Source organism: Mytilus californianus, unplaced genomic scaffold (genome assembly GCF_021869535.1).
Source record: "Mytilus californianus isolate M0D057914Y unplaced genomic scaffold, xbMytCali1.0.p SCAF_4, whole genome shotgun sequence".
In the NCBI taxonomy this organism is placed as follows: domain Eukaryota; kingdom Metazoa; phylum Mollusca; class Bivalvia; order Mytilida; family Mytilidae; genus Mytilus; species Mytilus californianus.
Window position 1 is genome coordinate 20,664,731 of NW_026262690.1, and position 18,571 is coordinate 20,683,301.

Consider the following 18,571-nt stretch of genomic DNA (forward strand, 5'->3'; position numbering starts at 1 on the left):
AAGAGATTGTTTTATGTGAACTTTTCCCCCGTTCAATGAATGAAACGTGTGTCTGGCGCACACAAATTTTAATCCTGGTATATATGATGAGTTTATTTACACGGGTCACAAAAGGCAAAATCTGTGACTTCTGTAGAAAGTATTCTGGAATTCTGAAATCAGCACTACCTTAAGTTTTCGGAGAAGAAATAAATTGTATTTGCAGAAAGCAGCCTATTCCGAAGCGAACCGTATTGCCAACCTCAATCCACTTTTGAACAAGCAAGTACTACTCCAAGTAGGAGGCCATATTGTCAAATCTGACTCGAGTCTAAGTGAAAAGGCACAAAAGATCCTATCTGGACGCCATCATATAGCAACGCCTTTAGTTAGACATTACTATGCTGAGATACAACACCCAGATCGCCACTTCAATGATGGAGCAACTAGACCTGCAGGATTTTGAATTATTAGAACGAAAACGCTTGATTTCGTCTGTTACTCACAAATGTTTGACATTCCGCCAGAACCTCAGAAGAAGAAGTACTAAATGTTGTCTGATTAACCAGAAGACCATATATCGCCGCGATGCCAAAGAACAAGAAGCTATGCCGTACCTAGTTTCTCGTGGGATTAATTGCAAATTCATACAAACTCGAAATAGAAAGTTCGAATAGTGGCAAGTAAATAACCGACCCTCCTCACACGACCAATCGTGGATATATAATTTCTTCACATGATATTTCAGTGTATATAGTATTTATACAATATTCATGTACGATTTATTTTTGAAATAATAAAAGATATCAGACGGGGAGTGGCTATTCACATCATCAATGTGTCTATATATTTTGTTTAATCGTATTTTCGATCAGTTTATATTTTCCATAATTAAATCTGGACATCATCGTACGACATTTTATTTATACTGTAGCCTATAAGGATTGTGATTGCAACGAATGCAATTATATTTTTCTTGATGAAAAAAAAACGAGACATAGTTGCATTTACTGCGCTTGCATATTATAAACTTTATTTTGAAAACGTGTGACATAAATTAAATATCGAAGAAAACAAATGATTAAGGTCATACTGAACACTCAATGTCATGAACAAATATACAAAAAGTTTACTGCATTCTATTCATTGTTCTCTTGTGTTTAAGCTGTAAAACGGTTCTTTTAATTACGTCCGACTACCATGACGTTAAATAATTTACTCTCAACTGTTTCACAATAGGCTATATTGATTGGCTGTTAATATTGTATACTTAACTGAAAACACTTTGAAATAATTACATGTAATTTTATGATAAGATAGTAACTTCCTTAAAATTTCAACAACTTGTTGACTGGGACTATTTTACTAATATAGTATAAAAGTCCCAGTTGTGTCGATTGAAAACAAAGTTCTACGCCCTTTATCACTTCGTTCATGGAGTAACAAACTTTTGCATTCAAAGATATTTAAATAAATCATAACTAGAATTAAACCATTTTTCAAACACTGGCATTAATCCATAGTCACTCTGAAAGTGTTTTATCTATATACAGAAGGGTTAAGCAGATAATACTACTCGTGTTGTCAATAATTAAAACTACACTGTCGCTCATCCGTATTGGTCTACCAACGTGCGACCTGTTTTTGTATGCGATGCACACTAAAGAGAAAGAACATCAATTCATAAATCACACCTTATAAAGGCTTGCATTAATGTCCTTTCTCCAAATGATACAAATCAAAGCGGAAAATAGTCCAGTTCATCCAAATATTTTACACTATCATATGTCATTTAGCTTGTAGTACCATAACCAAATAATAATAATCAAACAAAATGTACACTTTCGTCCACCTTCTTGCTATTTTCAGGGTTAGAATTTACATCCTTTGAATTCGTTTTAAGTTTAAGAGCATTCAGATTAACGTCCGTTACGGCTATTACGTCCGATCCGCCATCTTGACTGTTATTTTCTGTTTTGAAATCTTCCATTTCCCTGATAATGACTTTTAAGTGGTGTCTTTCTTCTTGTAAAACTTCTATTTCTGAGCGCAGTTCTTCATTTTCTCTCCTTACAGAAGAATCACTTCGTATTCTCCTCAATGACTGAATTTCTGTCACCAGATCATCTTTTTCTTCGTTTAGTTCTAATGAATATAAATATATATACAAATTAAAACGTTCTTGGAGAGAAAAAGATAACTTAAATTTGAAAATAATTACAAGGAAATTTTCAATATTTGCTCTAATGCAAAACATTATCCATAGGAATAATAGGAATAGACACATTAATCTTACCAATTAAGTTTTTTTGGTATTGTTTTTATCTTAAATCTTTTATCAGTGAGAGAAAAACATACAGTGAAACCAATTCTGTTATATAGATACAATGGATAAGCGTGGATTCTTGAAAAAGAAACCATGAGCCCGGAGGGCGAATGGTTTGTTTTTCATGAATCTACGCTTATCCATTGTATCAATAACTTAAACTATTGTGTTAATTTCTTTTCAAAATTAAAGCCTTTTCTTAATTAGAAGGTATTGTAAGTGAGTTTAAATAACCATGTTATCGTGTCCAACGATGCATTGATAAATCTCAGATCACAATTTATTGGTTAACAAAATACAAATATAACACTTCTACCTTTAAAGATCTTTATATTACCAGGCATATGAATATTATCTGTTTATACAAAATAAGACATATTCGAAATTATTTCTAATAAAATTGAAAATGGAAACAGGGAACGTGTCAAAGAGACAACAACCCGACCAAAAAGCATATTTAAAGTATATATAATAAGTATGTTATCGAAATTTTTCTAGCACTCTAGGCACATCACGATTTTCTCGCATAGGAATTTGCGAACAAACCTTTGTTAAATTATGTAGTAAAACAGATGAAATCATACTATATTTATAAAACAAAAATTGACAAATAGAATGTAATCATTTTTGTTTCAAACATGTGAAATAGCCAATAATAATAAAAAAACAAACCGGTAAAACTAGCTATTATTACAAAAATATCCACTATAACATGCAAAATTAGAAAAAAAACAGGATAACTTAAGAATTGGAGCAACAGAGAGAATACAGGGATTCGAACCTAAACCGACAAATCCCTATCTTTAACTCATTGATGTTAACCATGCTAACCTCGCGGCTACCAACTCATACTATACGACTGCCTATTGTGTCTATATAAAGGTACAAGCCCTGTGTGTCCGATGAACCGATGTATATCAGATGTTCATTTAAATATATAATATAGACATCTATAGTGTAACCCATTGGTAGCCGAGAGGTTTCGTCGATGTGTTGATGTCAGTCACACATAACAGATTTCAAGGAAGGGTTCGATTCCCAGTGAAGGCATATAAAAATTACAAAATTAAAGGTAAGTTTTTAAATTAATTTCATTAGTGAACAGAAATCAGTAAATTAGCCAATTCAAACTTAATGAAATTAGGCACACAAAGGAAACAATTGAATATAATTTGGTGAGTCAATTTCAGCGGCAGATTTAGAAAGCGTTGATTCTAGAAAAAGAATCCACGGTAAATGAATAGGGTGACGTCACTACAATGGTTTAATAAGTAGGTCAAATATTATACAATTAATACTGATTGATATTTAAGTCCGTGAATACATGGTTTATCTATTAGTTGAAATTACCGTTGAAGTAGCTGCGAGTACTTTTAGGTTTGTACTTTATGTTTTTTGTCTTTTTTTTTGTTGATTCTAGACGGTGTAATTTGTCAAACTGATCTTTACAGTTTGTTTTCAAGTTGAACAGTAACACCACTGATAAGTCAGAGTGGGTACAGTTGATAGTGTTTAACCCCGCCAAATTCTGAATGTCCTTGTCCTAAGTATATGTAGCCAGTAATTCAGTGGTTGTCTTTGGTTGTTTGTCTTCATATTTGTTTTTGTTTATTGTTTTTTTGCATAAATTATACCGTTTATTTCCTCCTTTAAAATGTTGCCATTCCGGGCCTTTTATAGCTTACTTAAGGTTTTGCGCATTGTTGAAGGTCGTACGGTGACCTATAATAGCTGTTTAAATCCTCATCCTTTGGGTTGGAAAGTTGTCACATAGGCAATCATACCACATCATTGGCGTTTGTTTGTTTTGTTTAAGTATTATAAAAGATAATAAATAAGTACATTTAGTTTATTTTCTTTTATGTGAATGATTATTTACCCGGCGACTAAAATATCCTAGATTTTATGCAGATGTCTGGATTTTCTCATAATTTATTCTCATGTATTTAAGGGTCTGCACGTAAATAAAGCATATATAATCGTGGAAATAATCAGGTAAAAGTCGCTCTTTAGCGGGAAAGACTATAACATGTTGTATTAGTAAGACAGAAAGTAGACATTAGTTGAGACAGCTAGGTAACTAAAGACGCATCAGTGAATGTTAAAAAATGTTACATGATGACGTTTTTCAGTCTGGCGTTGGCATAAGGCTTCACTATCTTATAGTGTTGAGAGCGATATAAATGTGATATAAACTAGTATATATTGACGTTAGTTCTACTTACTTTCTATTTGTTTGTTTGCATTCACCAACTCGTCTTCAACTTCTGCTTTAGCTAATTCCAATTCTTCTAGAGTTTCCTGTGCATCACAGTTGTCATTTTCTGATTGGATCAAACGTAGTGCCAAATCATCCACTGTCGTGTTCAAAGATGTCTAAAAGTCAAAGAAATATATCATAAATTATGTCATTTCTGAAAAAAATATTTCCTTTCCATTTGAAACAACATAAAAGGGCCTGTATGCTGGATCACTTTCAAGTACATCACATGGGGTAGCACTGTCATGGGAATCGTCTTCAAACCATTTGCTATTCAAAGTTTTTCCCGTGTTTTACTAGAAATTTTCTCATTTCTAAAAGGACTAACTTCCACATTATTGATCATTATTTATGTCGATCATTTTATAATAAGTAACTTTAAGTTCTGACATCCGTACGTATTGTTAAAATGATATTTAACATTTTAGATTGGTAATAGTAAAATAGTAAAAAAGTCAGCCCCTTACATGCTTATATTTTATCCCTTTATTAACTCAATCAACGGTCGTAACTTACTAATGTCACCTTAAAGGTTTTATTATGTTCTTGTATTAAAGCGGGGGCCTCGGTGGCCGAGTGGTCTAGGTAGTTAATACTGTAATCACTAGCCAGTCAACACTGAGGTTGTGAGTTCGAACCCCGCTCGTGCGGGTGCACTCGACTCCAATCTTAATTGACTAGGATTGTCAGTTTTCCTATCGAAGGTCGGTGGTTTTCTCCGGGCACTCCGGCTTCCTCCACCAATAAAAACTGGCCGCCACGAAATAGCCCAAAAGCGGTGCTTAAAAGTGGCGTTAAAACACCAAAAATCAAATCAAATGTATTAAAGCGTTTTAATTATTTTGTTCATGTTATGTTTTGTTATTTTGTTTTTTTTTTTTGGTGGGGGAGAGGAGGATTTGCAGATTTGAAAAACGCAATATAATTCCAGCGAAATCAATGACTTCTAATATATAAACATTTTGTGATCTGTACACTCCACTTGTCGACCTACTATTGCAAAACTCCGGTCGATCAGTAATATAAAAGTGATAGGAAAGAAAAGCCTTTTGAATATTTTAGGCCTGACACTTTTCACACCTGACGTTACCTGAGACATCAACAACATAATTTAACTAAAATATAAAAATATGGACATGTGTCGTATAATGATATTCCTATAAGGATTCCTCACCATGTCCTGTTTAAGATGCATTTTATAGTCCTCTAGCTCTCCCATTCTCATGTCGACACTCATTTTTCGTCGATTTACTCTCCACTTTTCACGTTTAAGACAAGCAATTAATGATCTTGCCGAATCTAAACCATCTTTCAGTCGTCTGAAAATATTTGGCCTTTTTGTATCATTATCATCTTCGTCATCCTAAAATCAAAATTCTTCATAGATTTTAACATGAAACTACAGACCCCTTTTCTACACATGCACATGCTATTTTCTGTCTCGTTGAATTTGAATTTGCATCTTCGTGTTGTATTTTCCATACACGTGTATTTCATCTGGTTGTATTCTACTTTAGTGTCTTTAAATGTGTCAGTATAACATTTGCCTTATATCTTCATTGCTTCAGTTTTGTTATTAACCTGCATTAACATAGTTCTACAATACTGGCCGGTATAATAAACAACAAGCAGACAGGTACAAGTAAAAGTTAAAAAAAAAATGTTCTTGCAGGTTGAACCATACTTCCCTTATAAATCCCAATATTTGGAATAGAAAGTAAAAAAACAAAAATACCGAACTCCAAGGGAAATTCAAAACGGAAATTCCTTTATTAAATCACAAAATCAAAAGCTCAAACACATCAAAACAACTGTCATATTCCTGACATGGTACAGGCATTTCCTGATGTAGAAAATGGCGGATTTAACCTGGTTTTATAGCTAGCTAAACCTCTCACTTGTATAAAAGTTAGTAAAATGTAATAAATTGATATTCTTGTTGCTTTTTCTTGTATTATGTTTGCTGTTTCTGTTTCTGATTACCTTAAGTTACTTTATTTCTATGCTTGTTATTACATTTCTGCCCTTATATTCGGGTAATGGATTCCGTATAGACGTATGATAACTTGTCTGATTTTTATTAAGATGCACAAATGTTTGACCATCAGAAATAATGTAAATGTTTTTGACTGTGTCATACGGTCTGGTATTGTGCGTAATCTTAAGTATTGCCAAGTAAATTTGGCAATGGTAGCCACATTTTATCACCGTAAAAAAATCGGAAAACATTATATTAGAACAATTGTATTGTTAAAACTATAGTCAGTTCCATTGACCTACCTTTTGGAAAGTATCTTCAATTTCTGCTAAGATGTCAGCTAGTCCATCCAGTCTATCGACAAGGTCATCGGCTGTGTCCAGTAGGTTGTCACTGCTCTTCCTACGGGGGACTCCACCATCACACAAACTATCACTACTTTTTACACGAGGAAGTGCCATTTAAACGCTGTAGCAGAGAGATGAAAAAAGATAATGTAGTATGTCGAAGTATGATATACAACCAAATAATAATGTATGACAGTATTTGATTGTTCTTTTTAATGATAATAACTGCAATACACATATATGTAGTCATTTAAGACATATAAAGTGGAGTATGCAATGTTAAAATCAAATCACAGTTGGTATCAATTCTAACCTCTCTTGAAACCTGTCAGGAGAATAATCTAGAAAAGTCTGTAGAATAATTCTCCTGACACCTTTCAGTCAGTTTCTGACAGAAGCAGTTCTACCCTAGAACACTTTTCGACAGTTCTTCCCTAGAACAAATCCTGACGGTTACCATGAACAGTTTTGTACAGTCCTACTCTATAACACTTTTCGACAGTTCTACCCTAGAACAATTTTGGACAGTGCTAGCCTTGAACAGTTTTGTACAGTCCTACTCTATAACACTTTTCGACAGTTCTACCCTAGAACAATTTAAAACAGTGCTAACCTTGAACAGTTTTGTACAGTCCTATTCTATATTACTTTTCGACAGTTCTACCCTAGAACAGATCCCGACAGTAACCATGAACAGTTTGGTACAGTTCTTCTCAATAACACTTTTCGACAGTTCTACCCTACAACAATTTTGGACAGTGCTAACCTTGAACAGTTTTGTACAGTCCTACTCTATAACACTTTTTCGAAAGTTCTACCCTAGAACAGATCCTGACAGTTACCATGAACAGTTTTGTACAGTCCTACTCTATAACACTTTTCGACAGTTCTACCCTAGAACAATTTTGGACAGTGCTAGCCTTGAACAGTTTTGTACAGTCCTACTCTATAACACTTTTCGACAGTTCTACCCTACAACAATTTTGGACAGTGCTAACCTTGAACAGTTTTGTACAGTCCTACTCTATAACACTTTTTCGAAAGTTCTATCCTAGAACAGATCCTGACAGTTATCATGAACAGTTTTGAACAGCTGTATCTATTTATAAAGTGATTTATATATTTCACTTTATTTCTTTTTTATTATTTATTTCTTTATCTATTTCTTTTGTTTTCTTTTTATTATTTTCTTTCATGATTAATTATTAAATATTGTTCATTTTTTTCATTGTTATTGTCGCAGTATAATCAAGTACAAAGAACATCATATAGTTAACTTATTTAGAAAAAAATACATTTACTGCTTTTGAAACCAGAGACAATGTTATAAAATGAACTTTCTCCTCTGTCTGTTTACTTGTTTACTTTGAAATTCTAAATTAATAGTGTTGAACTGTAAATGTTCAAGATAATAAATAATTAGTTTTTAGGTTTTAAACTATGACTTGTTAATATCAGTGCGTGACAAATTTACATAACCATACTAACCACATACATGTATGTATTATTATACAAAATTGTATACTGATAGGTAAACTCGGGTATAGAAACACTCCACCCCGAGAAAATGATATTTTCAATGTGTAATCCAAATATTTTATTGAAAAAAATCCTTAATGTTTTACTTGTTGTAAGTTCTCCTCGACCTGTATAGTTGTCTTTCGAAAGATTATATATATACAGAAATATTAGAAGTATATTTTCCCACTGGTTAAGCATTATTATAAAATGCAAATAAAAATATGTTTAATAAAAAATCGGTAATACACAAGCAGGAATAACAGAACTAAAACATACATCCAAGACAGTAATTATTTTTCACTATTTAATCAGTTCTACCCTAGAACTGATCATGGCAGTTCTACCTTAGAACATTTTTGGACAGTTCTAAAAGATAGGTTAGAACTGATTCTAACTGTAGATCATATTAGAATCAAAAATATTTGTAAGAGCGATAAAACTATTGCCAACTACTATATTCGTGAATTTGTGATGCCTTGCTGTACCTTCCAAGTTGGTGTTACTGTGCGGCAACGTCCAGTTTGACAATGCTTTATCCACCAGCACGAATTATAGACAAGAGTGCGCATGCTTAAATGTCTCGCCAGCTTTAATCGCCATTGATTTTATGTTGAAATTCTTATTAAAAAAGATAAAGGTTTTACTTCAAGTATCACATAAACTTAACATTTTTAAGGATTCATGATAATGAGGTCAAGGTCAGAAAAATCCTGTCAGCCAGACATGTACACTTTACAATTATTCCATACACCAAATATAGTTGACCTATTGCTTATGTTAATTGAAAACAAACCAAATTTAAAAAAAAAACTTAACATTGACCAATCAACCATGAAAATGAGGTAAAGGTCAGATTATACCTGCCAGACAGACATGTACACCTAACAAGCATTCTAAACACTAAATATAGTTGAACCACTGCTTATAGTATTTGAAAAAAACCCAGACCAAACACAAACTCTTAACATTGACCAATGAACCATGAAAATGAGGTCAAGGTCGGATGATACCTATGAGACAGACATGTACACCTTACAATAATTCCATATACAAAATATAGTTAACCCACTGCTTATAGTATTTGAAAAACAGACAAACACACAAACTTTTAACATTGACCAATGAACCATGAAAATGATGTCAAGGTCGGATGATACCTACCAAATAGACATGAACACCTTACAATCATTCCATACACCAAATATAGTTGACCTACAGCTTATAGTATTTGAAAAAAACGGACCAAAACACAAACTCTTAACATTGACCAAAGAACCATGAAAATGATGTCAAGGTCGGATGATACCTACCAGACAGACATGAACACCTTACAATGATTTCATACATCAAATATAGTTGACCTACTGCTTATAGTATTTGAAAAACGGACCAAAACACAAACTCTTAACATTGACCAATGAACCATGAAAATGAGGTCAAGGTCGGATGATACATGTACACCTTACAATAATTCCATACACCAAATATAGTTGACCTACTGCTTATAGTATTTGAAAAACAGACCAAAACACAAAACCTTTACATTGACCACTGAACTATGAAAATAAGGTCAAGGTCAGATGAACCTGCCAGACTGACATGTATCCCTTACAATGATTACATACACAACATATAGTTGACCTACTGTTTAAAGTATCTGAGAACGGACCTTTAACCTTACCTTTACGTTAACCTTGATCACTTATCCATATATTGGGGTCAAGGTCAGGTGAACCCTGTCTGACAGACATGTAGACGTTACAAGGAACCCATATATACCAAATATAGTTATCCTATCACTCATAATTAATGAGAAATTCACATGACAAGAAAACTATATTTTTTTTCGCAAGCAGTTGCTGAACCATGAAAATGAGGTCGAGGACAATGGACATATGACAGACGGAAACTTCGAAACTTAAGGTATCTGAATACAAGGTATGAAGCATCCAGGTCTACTACCTTCTGAAATATTAAGCTTTAAACAAATTGTTTACCTCACCACCGCCGGATAGTAACCCCTATGTCTCGCATACTTCGATTTTCTTTGCAGGCGAGACAAAAAGCTCTTTTGAACCATGTAAAAGAAATGACAGGTGATGGTTGCACAACAAGCTCATGAAATACTAGGAGATTACTAAAATAGACAAGAACAGCACTTTGATTGCCATACTTCTTCATGAAAGTTACTGTTAAGTTACAGCCGTTACTGATTTTATCCCTTGTGTCAGTTTGCTTGGTTTAACAGGTTTTATGGTTTAAATGTCAAATTGTTTACGAAAGCACTGTCCTAGTAATATATGGTATAAATGTCAACCAAGACAAGCAAAATATAAAATATTGACGTATAGGTAACAGGTATGGTTTATTAATGAAGTTAATTAATAAAAACAAAGCACAATTACTTTAATTAGCATAATTGTATTATAACATTTACGTAAAATCTGTTTAAGTTATGATAACAGGATTTAATGTTATTTCAGTCACGATGAGCCGAAGGCATGTGTTTGTACTGAATGTTAAGGCTGCTTGAAGACAAGATAAGAGTTTCAGGAGTCTACTTGTTATATGCCTTTTTAAGTTTAGAAGTTTGCATATTTTGTTGGTTATGGTAAAAAATCACATACTCCTGACTGGTCCTTGTATATACTCTTGGTAAGGAACACAGAACAACCCCCCTATAAATAGGCGTTACTTATGTCCGTTTATACGTTACTTTTGTCCGTATATATGTTACTTGTATAAAAATAATGAGACAACTATCCACCAAAGTTCAAATGAAGTGGATGTAAGCAATTATAGGCAATCGAACGGCCTTCAACAATGAGAAAAACCCATACCTTAGGGTCGGCTATAAAAGGCCCCGACATGACAAACATGAAACGATTCAATTGAAAAAACTAACGGCCTAATTCATAACAAAACAATTTACGAAAAACAAATATTAATATGACAGACATGAACCAACGATAACAACTGAACTACAGGCTCCTGACTTGGGACAGTGTCAGTTTATATGTTACTTGTGTTAGTTTATACGTAACTTGTGTCAGTTTATACATTAACGTGTGTCAATATATACGTTACTTTTAGAGTGTAATGAAATGATTAATCAAGGAATCCTCAGTTTTAACTTCACAGCTATCTGGACATAAAAGCCCAAGTCACATACATGAATCTTGAAAAATGTCAATAAAAGACACACAAAAAAATCCTACGCAACATTGCATATAAAAATAAGGAGATTTGCATGTTTGGGAAAATTACTGATAAAATTAAAGGATTTCTGTATCGACTTCATCTGACTTGTCCTCGCAAGCTCGCTTACATTTGCTGTGATGAAATCAATCTGATAATTACAGTCCTTTATTATATGCATGTATGTCATGTGAACTAGATTTTGAAAAAATTTCTTATTAAATTTTTATGTTTACCAACTGTGATCTTGACCTTGACCTACTAAACATAAAACCGACAGATTTCCTACTGTTGATTACTTGTATAAACTTTATGAAATAAAAATAGAACCTCCAGAAATTACACAGAAACAACAAGTAAAACATAATATTCCAATCTTTCTCAGTAGTTGTGACCTTGACCTTTGCCATGTTGACCTAAAAATCGGTAGGGTTTTCAACTTTTTCCTTTTTTTATTTCTGCCATCTATCTATATTTTAAACAAAGAAAGGAAACTCGATTTATCACTCGGATACTAATTTTAGAAAAATCTATTTATAGTAATAGCGACCTTGGTTTTTGACCTCACTCTTCTATCACCCGGAGGCCATATGCATCGGACCTACAAACAGACGGACAGACAAAGCAGCAACAATACGGTTCCGTGTTTTTCCGGGAGCATATAAAAAAACATCTGTCCAGAGGTCAGCAAACTATCTTAAACAACAATCAAATAAAAATATCTAGTAGTATACTATTTAATATGTAAAGCTCTAAATCACCTTATTAGTTTTCGGTCATTTGCACTTATCTATAAAAATGCACAATTCCATGATTCAAACAGGATTTCATTAATACTACACATATTTTTCTTTGTTTCTTTACAAAATAAAAAATGTTCTATGTTATCCAACGTATATCAAAAAATTTGCAAGTGTACTTTTTTATGAACATTAAATTTTTATGATCTTATACATCACCGGAGAAATGATCAAAGCCCTTAGAAATCTTTGGTATGTTTAATGCCCCTGTTTTAAATGTAGAGTCATACTTACATTTAATGTAACACATTTGTATAATTTTAAACATAACCTTTCTAAATGTTCAATCATATATCCGATGATTCAACAATGATAAACGAGATAAAATACTTCACTTTTCATAAGAAACGATTCTATTTTACAACATCTATCGAACTATTTGTTTAGATTAAATTAAATTAAATTATTATTAACAGTCACTCATTTTAATTTATTTTTGGGGGGAGGGAGGGGGCTCTCTCCAGAAAGTGGAGAACTCATGTCTAAGGGCCTACCTGAATCGAATATCTTTTGGCAACCAATAAGCCCCTTTCTGAATATTTTGAGAGTGGTTACCTAGATTTTGTGTTTGAATGTGAAGATGCCGATGAAAAATTTATTTTCTACAAATTAATATGATTTACTACTATCAAAATATTGTTTAATCTGGCGTTAATGGTTTTTTAAAAGTTTTACTTTATGAGAATCAAGAAAAAACAAACAAACTTACCTGAAAATTTCTCGAGAAAGGAAGTACTACATACTAATTTATCTTAAGTTACATGTCACAGACTCGACATGGTCGACACTGAAGACTTACCTATATAACTAAACATGTATGTTACAAATAATTACTAGTCTATCAATCATACATAAAGTTGTATCAATAGCGGTCATAGAGTATATCGAACAACACTTTTAATAATTACTTAATGAAAAACAACTACACATTAACACGAAAAAAATATCACCTGTCATTGGGCGTGTTCATTTGTAAAAGGACATATCTCTTGTGGAGAGTTGTCTCATTGGCAATCATACCACATCTTCTTATTTTTATATAAACGCGCAAAAAAAAGTAAAAAGCAAAACATTTTAAAATATCTTTAAAGTATTTTCATAACTAGTCAATCAGCTGGTTTGGTTTAAATTAGTCATTCATCCCTTTTATCACATGTATTTTTTTTAGTCCTTTTTTGATCATATAGCTCTTCAACTTTTTCGGTTCTTATAAATCCTTGGCTTTCAAATATTCGGCTATGAGCGTTCCTGATGAAGGTAAATCCAGAAAATCACTTCGGACGCATGAAATTTATAAAGTGTTGTGTTCATTTTTAACGACAGTTTCTCAAAGCCTGCAGTGAAGCAGTCGTATTTTACGTCTGCTATGGATTCCTAAACAGGTTGGGAACAAACCTTATATATTTAAAGGCAAATCTAACATATTTTTTTTAACATAAACACCCTTAGATGATTGTGATCAAGTTAAGACAAGCTTAGTGATTTTTATATTCGTAAGCTCATGTGTGTTCCTTGCTATAGATTAGAATATCTAACATAAGCTCGATTATGGTGGTCATATTAGACAAGTATATAACAAGGAATAAACTGTCAAATTGACAGCATACTGGGTTTTCTATATTTTGTAAGACGTTTTCAGGCTTTTTTTTCGTGTCACATTGATTCTATGCCTATTTTCCAATATAATAAGGACCATAAGTCCAGAACGGCAGAAGTGAAATCATCAATATTTAACTTGACCTCCCGTTTGTGATCAGTAACAACATATCATAATTTGAAAACCATTGGTGGAAGCGTTCATAAGTCATTAAACGGAAACCACATAAAGTGCTTTTTTCCAATATTTCATGGACCATTATTCCGGAACGGAAACATGGAAAATATCGAACTTGACCTCCATTTTGTTATTAATATCAACATATTAAAATTTGAAAAGCATTGGTTGAACGATTCATTAGTTTTTGCACGGAAACTGTTGGCAGCCGCCCGCCGTACTTAACCAATTCAATGACTTTTTTTTCCTTCTGAAAACCCAGTTAAAAACCAAAATTTGATTGTACATGCTCATCGTAACAGATACAGATTTACACAGAACTTGTTCTATTGGTTTTATTTTTAAATTTAAAAACATTAAAAGATAATTTTGCCCAAACTTTAAAATTCATGTATCCCTAATGTTTTATTTATAGTAACAGCGGTCAGATTAGGACATTGGCGGAGGAAATCGAAAAAAATGTTTTTAAACTGAGAGACACTGAATATTTTAAAAGCGTGGCCATGTTTTGTGCAAAGTAGCCCTTAGTTCCAGGAAGACTTATAACATTATATTGCATTTTCGCTCATGCATGTATATCTATACGGATATCACGTTCCTGATGGCGGACATAAAGGAAGTGTTGGCCTCATCAACAATGGTTCTTTTTTTCTACATTGAATTTCTGTACAGGATTCACACGTGTCTTCCTAAATATACACTGTTCTTACCTAACTCGTATATATCGTATGAGGTCACTAGCGCACTGTGTAACAGTATAAAATTAAACTAATATTATTGCGAGACAGCGATGTTAATCCGGCGTTAGTCTAAGTATGAAGCTTTATATTTTAGAAGATAGAACACCTGGATACTTCATATCTTATACAGATGTCCTATGTCCAGAAGTTTTCAGCCTGACATATGTCGTTGTCCTTGAACTCAGCAGTGGCGTAGCTTGCCAACTGTTGTTACCGAGTCCGGGGTCTGGGGAAGCTATTGATTTTTTGCAATTTGATCAAGAAGGATCTATTAACAACAATAGCGGTTGTTTTATTTTATTTCAACATTATACTGTTAATGTACGTGCCTTACACTAAGTTATACTACAGATTTATTAGTTAATTACTGGTACCTTCGTCATTTTCAATGTTTAGATGAATACATAAATGTTCTCAAAAACATTTACCACTTTTTCGAATCGATTCCTTTCATTAAAATTCCAAGATTGTAAATTGTTTGCGAATAAAATTAAGGAGATGGATATGGGCCACGAATCATCAAAAACCGACGGACGGATTGAACAGCAGAATTTCTTGATAAACTAGGAAATAATCACATGCTAAATGTAAAGAACACCATGGCACTTTTATTGGTGATATTTCTCTGAAGGTCTTTAAATTCTTACATGGTTTTGAACTTTTTCCTTCATGTGAAAGTGACAACCGGCAAAGTACTAACGGCAACATTTACGTTTTTCTGAAGTCTTCATAATAAACGAAAACAGTAGTTGGTTAAAATTTTTTACATATAATGTGACATCTGTATGTATATATGTCTCTGGAATTGATGACTCCTTTAAATATTTAAAATTCCCGGAGAGTGAAAAACTAATAATTTGAAGTAGCGAGAATAAAACTTTTGAACAACATACAAATTATTTTCTGTGCATGTTGATTGATGTGTAATTGTTTTGGTTGGTATCAAAGTCAATGAAACTCTGTGTAAATGAAGTACTACACGTAGGTGAAAATGTCAATACACAACAATATTTCAATTTTAGACGTTACCGGTTTTTTCATAAGGGTTTGAATGGGGGTCTTCAAATATCTATTTTTAATAATTTCCTTTCACTTATACTTTAGCACCCTTCTGATTCCCTAATTCTTTTAAGTTTAAATTAATTTCAGTGGTGGATCCAGAAATTTTCATAAGGGGGGGCCCACTGACTGCAATAAGAGGGGGGCCGCTTAGTCCTGCTTCAGTGATTCCCTAAATAATCAACCACATTTTTCCCACAAAAGGGAGGCCCGGGCACCCTGCCCCCCCCCCCCCCCCACCCACCCTAAATCCGCCTCTGAATTTCAGGGCATTTTTCTGTATTCTGTCAGCCGCATCCAGACCCTCATATACAAGAAATTATTCTCACACAAAATTTAACAATTTACCTGATTGGTCAAGTGATTCGATTTTAGAAGGCCCGTGAGTTTGATCATCGTTTATTTTACTAACTTTGCTTTGGGTAGGATTAAATAAATCTGTCAGTTTCAATTGTGTTGATTTCTTTTACTTCGGCATATTTAGATTACTGAAAACTACCGCAAAGGGGATTTCCAAATAGGAGAGGGAAATCTTTCCATAATTCTTGAATTAGCACTGTATGAATCAATAACGACAACAAAAGTAGCGAGTCTGCTGCATTAGGGGGAAACTGTTTTAAATATCATAAAGGATATTTTTTATGTTTTTTTGATCGGTTGCCTCAACGTAAGCTACACCAATGATCTCTATTTATGGTTCAGCGACAGCTTCAAACACCATAATTTTTTTATCATGTGATTGTTTTCTGTTATTATGAGTAATAGGCCAACTATATTTAATTTTTTTGATATTATATAATAAAGAGCTACGTCATGAGCGCATGATACGCCCGTCGCTTTTTCAACGAATAAAGTTCCATTACTCCTCAATGTCATATCAGAAATTTATAAAAAAAAAAAAAAATACAGGGAGCTTATTTTAATAGATGTAAGTCATGAAAACTGCTCAAGGTATTTTTGAGCTGTTGTCCGAAAACTGGAAAATCCCCCCTTTTTATGAATAAAATCCCCATTACTCAGAAATGTAAAATCTAAAATTTATAAAAAACGAAAGGGAGATAACGTCAATAGATATAACAATTCACCAAAATTTCATGATAATTGGTTAAAGCGTTTTTGAGTTATTGTCCGACATGTTGATGATGGACGGACAGACGGACGGACGGAGACGGACGAACGAATAGACGGACGAACAACGGAATACCATACTACGTCCCGTAAACGGGCGTATAAAAACTACTTTTATTATTTAAATATTCATTTTTGATATTTCATTACAGTATATATATTTTGATTTTGAAATGGATAGCAGTGTCTCATATATCTTAAAGGCAGGGATCTAATATGGTTTTAAAGATTTTTATAGTTTGTATGATAATGTATATTTGATTATCTAGACATCATTGAGATGGGAGCCAACTCTGTGGGCCCCCGCTGTAAATAACTTGTGGTTAAAAATTTGTATGGATAAGCTGATATGAAGCACTTTTTTAAGTTATTACATAGTCTGTTCTGAGAGTGATTTTATTCTGTGTTTTTTAGTTAAAGTGTTATATTTGGCCTAGGAAGTTGTACATACATTATGACACACCCTCTAGTGTTGGTTAATATACATGTCAAGTATAAACTTTGAAATCATAACGGTTCTCAAGATATACAGCGGACATGATCTGTACTATAGGACATGGGGTTGTCAAATGAAACTAATGTTTCTGACCTTGAACTTTGACCTAGGAAGTTGTACAAACATTATGACACACCCTCTGGTGTTGGTTAATATACATGTCAAGTATAAAGTATGAAATCATTACGGTTCTCTAGATATAGAGCGGACACAATTTGTTATGGACGGACGAAGTGAAACCAAAGTTTTTGACCTTGAACTTTGACCTAGGAAGTTGTACAAACATTATGACACACCCTCTCTGTTGGTTAATATACTTGTCAAGTATAAAGTATGAAATCATAACGGTTCTCTAGATATAGAGCGGACACAATTTGTTACGGACGGACGGACGGACGGACAGATTGATCACTATATGGCGACCCGATATCCTGTCGATATGCACATCAACAAAGTATGTCCTCATTATCTACAAAGTTTCATGAAATTCTGTTGTGTGGTTTCAGAGGAATTGCGATGAAAAACTGTTGCAGAAGTATATTTAGGTCGAAATTCTAAGTTCAAAGGGGCATAACTCCTAGAATAAATTTGAATCATAATTCGCTGTCGATATGCACATCTACATAGTATGTCCATATTATCTACAAAGTTTCGTGAAATTCTGTTGTGTGGTTTAAGAGGATTTGCGATGACAAGAATAGGACTGACGGACGGACGGACGGACGGGTCAAAAACTTTATACCCTACGGAACAAATTCGGTGGGGTATACTAAGAAGCATTGCAAGGTATACAGTCCATCAGACAGGGTCATTCGGACTTTGACCTCATTTCATCGATCAGTGATCAACGTTAAGATTTCGTTATTGTAGATTCGTTATAATGATGATTTCTCACACGGCAAAATGTAGTTATTAGAAAGGAAAACAATCTTTAAATTCATTACACCTTATTGATATTTCAGTGA

At 33.4% G+C, this 18,571-nt stretch overlaps 1 protein-coding gene across 1 annotated transcript; it reads right to left on the reverse strand.

Moving 5' to 3' along the window:
- Nucleotides 1-980: 980 nt before the first annotated feature.
- On the reverse strand, nucleotides 981-13,203 carry LOC127737664 (uncharacterized). The gene is made up of 5 exons (XM_052248527.1): nucleotides 13,119-13,203; nucleotides 6,846-7,011; nucleotides 5,740-5,928; nucleotides 4,531-4,681; nucleotides 981-2,124 (listed from the first exon to the last, which is right to left on the reverse strand). Exons 2-5 carry the CDS (start codon nucleotides 7,002-7,004, stop codon nucleotides 1,805-1,807), a joined length of 819 nt encoding a protein of 272 aa, XP_052104487.1. The 5' UTR covers nucleotides 7,005-7,011; nucleotides 13,119-13,203; the 3' UTR covers nucleotides 981-1,804.
- Between the last annotated feature and the right edge of the window lie 5,368 nt (nucleotides 13,204-18,571).